Below are 6,409 nucleotides of genomic sequence, written 5' to 3'. Positions count from 1 at the left end.
AATGCCATTAATTAAAGAAAATAAATATCAACCACAATCTCACTATTTAAGAGATTTTGTAGCTTCACTTGGTATATATACTTCTGGTTGTTTTACATACAGATATATATATATAATGTCCCTATAATTGTACATGTAGAACCATGTGATGTAATCCTGTTTTGTAATATTATTTGTTTTTAAAATAACACATTGTGAATTTTTGCTCGCTTCATAAGGATTTTGTCAAAATCATATTTAACAATAGCTACAGAGTGTTGGTCCATGTACGGTGTTTTAATATAAACCATTTTGCTGAACTTGTGCAGTAATATGCATGTATTTCTCAGATCTTGGACTGCAGGGGCCATAATTTGCTGTGCTCTGAAATTGACTCATCATATTTAGTTCACAAGTCCACAGTTCCCAGTCAATAACTGAATATAGGAAAGGAATTAGGGAGGCTCATTTCTGGGACACCTGGGATTCCCCTGACTAGTGACTGTGGCTTGAGGTCTCCCTGACAGCCTTGCAGACTTTTCCAAAGAACTATGCACAACGTTACCTTCTTCCTTCCCTGGGGATCAGACTTGCATTAAGTCTGAAGGCTCTCCCTGCTTCTCCCAGCTCCTTTCCCATTTTCTCTCAGAGCCCTTTCTATTTCCCCTAAGTTCTGTACACTTAATCACATTTTGGTATCTGTGTCTCAGAAGATTTAAACTATCAAACATTTAGGTTGTTTTCAGATTCTTATTCTGTACAACAAGATGAAGCTCCTGATGGCTCAACTTTTGGCCCAGCATTCTTTTGCTGTGCTCAGGTCTAGCCCAGAGCCTGCTCACCAGCTCACCAAGCATTCTACTCATCTCACTCCCACCCACTGTAAAGAAAACACCCACCTGGCTAGATGACTCCTTTATTCCAGATTCCTTCTTGACTTTTTCCACCCCAATATTCTTTTCTCTCTATTGTAAAGACTAGATAAAGGTGTTTTTACGCAATGTTTTCACTCTTTTTGGTATGTTAAAAGGAAGGCTATATGGCCTAGTGGTGAAGTATAAAGAGTCTGGAATCAGATAGATCTGCTTTGTTATATTATCAACATTAAAAAAAACAAAGAGAGAGAGAGAGAGAGAGAGAGAGATTGCCTATGTTTGGGAAACACTGAGCTAAACAAAAATAATTCAAATTTGTTGTTTGTTTTTAATCACAAGACTTCCCAAACCCCTTAAAATGTTAATACACTCAGTTACTTTCCAAGGCCAGCACTGACACCTTATGTAGCTTATTCCAAATTTATTTGATTATGAATTTGTTTAAAAAACAGATCATCTCCAGACAGTTAGGATCTTGGCATATACTGGGAAAAGGTAAAAGTTTTGTAGAATTTGGCATGTATGATTTTTACAGTACTATGTGTACTCTTCACTTATAGTTACTTGTATATTTCATTTTTCCACCTTAGCCTTTGCATAACGTAGCGAAAATAGCAGGCACTTGTCGAATTGAGAATCTCAGAATGTTAGTAGGTTCATGGCCTGGAATAATATTTGATAACTGGAAAAAGTTAGTTTGCACCTACTTTCAGTAGTTTTTTGCAGTCCTTTTTATACCATAGTATTCTGGGCTCTTTGACACTGGGAAAATGAGTATCTTGATGCCGGAAAAAAGCCCTTGTTAACTTGAGGCTAAACATATTTTATTTTTAACAAATCACTTTATTGGAGGAACAGTGTAACAGGAGATGAGTATAAAGATATAGGTGAATTTTAAGGGCAAGAAAGCAGGAGACAGCTGGCGCTTGGTCTTGGGATGCACTGGGTAGCCTGCGGGGAAGGGCAGCCTGCAGCTTAGTTCTGCTTATTTTCATTCCCAAGAGTATGTTTGTCAAAAAGGTACTCCGCCAGGCCAGAATGCGGGGCCCCCATCTTAACTAGGTTGTGCACATGGTCACCTAGCTCTTTGATAGACTTCACTTGCTCATTCAGGTAGTGGGTTTCCAGGAAGTCGCACAAATGGGGGTCACCTTTGTCTGAGGCCAGAGTGTGCAATTCCAGCAACGACTGGTTCACGTTCTTTTCTAGGAGCAGAGCACACTCCATGGCATGCAGCCCATTTTCCCAGTCGTCCTGGTCCGGCCTCTTGATGTCCTGCAGGCAGATCCGGCCTCCTCGCTGGTTCTGCAGCCTCATCAGCTTCTCTGCGTGCTCTGTCTCCTCCCGGGACTGGCGGAGGAAATACCTGGAGAAGTTGTTCAAGGCCACGTCATCTCGGGAGAAGTAATAGGCCATGGACAAGTACACGTAGGACGCATAGAGCTCGAGGTTGATCTGGCGGTTGACGGCAGCCTCGGAGTCAGGGTGGAAGTTCTGGCGCACCCGGGAGAGGGTGGGGTCCTGGGAGGAGGCTGCGGCCAGCGGGCGGCGGGGAGCGGCCAGCCGGGGGCCAGCGGGAAGCACGGGCCCCCAGCGAGGAGGGAACGGGAAGCCACGGCGCGCACTGCGCAGGGACACCAGCGAAGGGCCAGTGTGCTTGGAGAGGAGCCAGAAACAGGACAGCATGGCTCCTCCTCTTTGGAAAGCGGGAAACTGAGGCCAGGCTGGCTCAGTGCACGGTCAGGAGCCGGCCATCAGGTCTGAACGAGAACGCTGCCCTAAGCGACGGTGACTGCGTCACACGCCCTTTCCCTTCCAGAAGCTCGAAGTTCCACGGGGACGGGGCGGGGAAGCCGCCTCCATCGCGGTGGGGACGAGCGTGGCACTCGGCCTCTGGGAAAGGCCAATGCAGACAGATGCCAGTCCCGGGCCTCCGTTTACCTAAACGTTCACCCCTGTAGTCGACGCAAAATTTCGACTCTTGGGCGGTTGTAATTTATTATTTCACCAAAAATGCTGTCAACAGAGCAGGTGCCCTGACCTGCCAAAGAAGGCCTGAGCCATACTCACCCTTCCTCTCTGACCTTTTCCTGTCCAAAGACCAAGGGGTGGTGGCGGCAAGACAGTGAAAGGGAGTAAAACAGACGTCGCCGCCAATTCGTTGGTGAGAGTATGGGTCCGCCTCCAAAGCGGGTGTCTGCAAATTGACTTCCTGGTTATCTTAACAAATTTGAGTATGGAAATAATTGCCAATGCTTTCTTTTAAAACATATATTTGATTTTTAAATATAAAATTTATCTTCACTGTAAAGAAGATACTGTAGAGATGTAGGAGGAATATTAATACTGCCTCTAAACTTGATGTTACTTTCCTGTCTTTCGTTAATGCAGAGATACATATTTTTTAAAAAGACCACGTTTTAAAAAAGACTTTTTAAAAATTAAATTTTTATAGCATTTAGTCATAAAAGAATATATATATATAATTGTTGTAGGGCATTGAGAAAATGAGGATGGGGATGAGCTCAAAGAAGAAAATTCAAAACATCCCTAATTCTTCCTCTATCCATAGAGAACCAATGATAAAATGTTGATAGTAATCCTCAGAGATTAAAAAAAATACTGAAAAATATATATTATGGGCACGTATAAATTTATGCATTTTAACAGCTTTATAGAGGTATAATTGACATAAAATAAACTGCAGATACTTAAAGTATGCAATTTAATAGGGCTTGACATTTGCATACATCTGCAAAACTATCACCATAGTCAAGATAATGATCATATTCATTTTTCTGCAGTTTCCTCATGCCCCTTTGTACTTTGTAATCTCTTGCTTCTGCCTGTTTCTGACCCATCCCAGGCAACCACTGATCAGCATTTCTCACTATATAGATTAGTTTGCATTTTCTAAAATTTTGTATAAATGGAATCAACAAATATGTCCTCCTTTTTGCCTGCTTTCTTTCACTCAGCATAATTTTGAGATCCATCTGTGTTGTAGCTTTTATCAATAGTTCCTTTTATTAATGAGTAGTATATAATTATATGGATATATCAATTTGTTTATCCTTTCATCTGATAATGAACATTTTGGCTGTTTATAGGGTTTTTTTTTTTTTTTTTTTTGACAGAGTCTCTGTTGCCTGGGCTAGAGTGTCATGACTTCAGCCTCCTCACAGCAACCTCAAACTCCTGGGCTCAAGTGACCCTCCTGCCTCAGCCTCCCAAGTAGCTGGGACTATGGGTGCAGGTGCCACCATGCCGGGCTAATTTTTTCTATTTTTAGTAGAGATGGGGTCTCGTTCTTGCTCAGGCTGGTCTCAAACTCCTGACCTCAAGCAGTCCTCCCGCCTTGGCCTCCTAGAGTGCTAAGATTACAGGTGTGGGCTACCGTGCCTGGCATGTTTATGGTTTTTGACTATTAAAGCTGTTATGGACATTGCTGTGCAAGTCATTATATGGTCAGATGCTCTCATCTCTCTTGGATGAATACCTTGTTGTGGAATGGCTGAATTATATGAAACATATATATTTAATTCTTAAAGAAACTTCCAAACTGTTTTCCAAAGTGATTGTGTCATTTTACATTCCCATCAGCAGTATGTGAGAGTTTAAGTTCCTTCACATCTTTGCTTACACTTGGCGTTGTCAGTCATTTAATTTTAATTTAAAATTAAAAATTTTAATTTAAGCTATTCTAATGCATGTGTACTGGTGTTTCATTGTGTTTTTAATTTGCATCTCCATAATGATTAATGATGCTGAGTATATTTTCACCTTCTTTTTGCCAAACAAAGATTTTTTTTTGTAAATTGTATGTTCAAATCTTTTGCCCATTTTTATATTGGGCCATTTTTTTAAATAGCTGTTTGATTTCTTATGGTTATTATCTGGGATTTTGATATTAGTACTACTTCTTTGATATTAGTACTATTCAGGTCCTTATGCTATCTATATATTACTTTCTCTGTATTACTTTCCTTTTTTCATTGCACAAGTCAGATTGTCTTTCTAGGTTAGTTTCCTCAGTTGTAAATTTAGGATACTACTTGCCTCCATGGGTGGTTGAAATAATTAAATAAGAGAATGTATACAGAGCACTTAATCACAGTGCTTGACATGGAATAAGCACTCAGAATAATTAATAGTTTTCATTGGATAATTTCCATTTAATGATTCAAAATCAGTCATTTTATATTATTCAGTAGACAGATATTATTATTATTGAATATGGAAGACTTACACAGGTTACAAAGAACATTTACATGTATTATATTGTTGCTATCATGTATGAGTAGTGAGGTTGAAATCCTTTTATCATATGGGAATGTCAAACTTGTAGTTTTGTAGTAAGCTCCCTGTTCTCAAATGAGCTTCTTAAAGTGTGTACCATAAGTAAAAGGTGATGCTTATGATTTAGTTGTACTTACACTCTGCTCTTAGAATGTGATTGATATTCACCAGGCAATTTCTCACAAATTTTACTTCTCTATACCCATCTTTGCTTTTATTTTACTCAAATTTTTGCTATCTTTGAAATGTAGGCCCCTAAAGAGAGGTTATGAAAATGATTGTTTAGAGTGGTATTAAATGCTGACTGCTGCTACTAGTATTTTAGGAAAATTGATGCCCTTCATATAAATGTTTATCCCCAAAGTAATAAAATGCATAGATATAAAACAAATGCAATACATGAAATGTAATGCAAAATAATGTCATAAAACACAAGACACATTTAAATATCTCATGCTAATCTGTCAAAATATTTCTTTTTCCCATTATAAACTTTGTCTTTTATAATTTGCTAGACTTTGAAAATGCAAGGATGTAGTAGGTGTTATGTTTATCTTATTGGCATTTTGATTTCTAGTATTCGTAGTAAATTTAATGTTCTAACAAAATGCAAACCTAGACCATCGTCCCCTGCTCTTCACAACTCATTTCTTTCTTAGTTTTAATGGCTTCTCTTTCGTGAACACCCTCCCTCTAAGCTTTCATGCTTCTCTTGAATTCTCTCTACTTCTTCACTTTCCTCCCCTCTAATCTAGAGCTCATCCTTCCGACCTTTGAAATTTCACTCCCTAATGAAATGCATCTCATCTTCTAAGCTCTCATCAAATATATTACCTTCTCTGTAAGGTCTTATATGATACCATTCAGACTTAATCACTTTGAGTTTTTTTTGGTGTCAAAGTACTTTGCTTATATCAAGAGCATATCATGTTACAGTTCCTTGTATATGTGTGTGTAAATGTCTGTGTGTATGTATACGTATGTCCTTAAGGGCAGAGCCTACTGTTTTTACTCCTTTTTAAATCCCAGGCCTAGCCCAGTGCTTGACACATATTAAAAAATAAACACACAATAAAGCTTTGCAAATGCCAAAATGAATTGGGATAGAAATTCTTATTTTATATAGCATATCGGATTAGCCTAATATAATTTTATAAAATATATTGGGAGATGTCTTCACTTTAATTTAAATTATTTGAGGCTGTGCAGAAAATCTCTGTACTTTGGTGGTTTTAGTCTCTAAAGGACTGACAATA

The 6,409-nt window shown here is 39.0% G+C and overlaps 1 protein-coding gene across 1 annotated transcript; it reads right to left on the bottom strand.

Moving 5' to 3' along the window:
- Positions 1 to 1,687: 1,687 nt before the first annotated feature.
- On the bottom strand, positions 1,688 to 2,618 carry FTMT (ferritin mitochondrial). Its single transcript, XM_069492788.1, has one exon. The coding sequence runs from the start codon at positions 2,538 to 2,540 to the stop codon at positions 1,830 to 1,832; it is 711 nt and encodes a 236-aa protein (XP_069348889.1). The 5' UTR covers positions 2,541 to 2,618; the 3' UTR covers positions 1,688 to 1,829.
- Between the last annotated feature and the right edge of the window lie 3,791 nt (positions 2,619 to 6,409).

The sequence above is a fragment of the Eulemur rufifrons genome, chromosome 17 (assembly GCF_041146395.1).
Source record: "Eulemur rufifrons isolate Redbay chromosome 17, OSU_ERuf_1, whole genome shotgun sequence".
NCBI classification, from domain to species: domain Eukaryota; kingdom Metazoa; phylum Chordata; class Mammalia; order Primates; family Lemuridae; genus Eulemur; species Eulemur rufifrons.
Note: the sequence above shows the minus strand (reverse complement) of the source record. Positions and strands in the feature narration are given on the sequence as shown.

Bases quoted from the DNA above. Each gene is read 5' to 3' on its own strand.
- FTMT (XM_069492788.1), bottom strand. From the start codon at position 2,540: ATGCTGTCCTGTTTCTGGCTCCTCTCCAAGCACACTGGCCCTTCGCTG.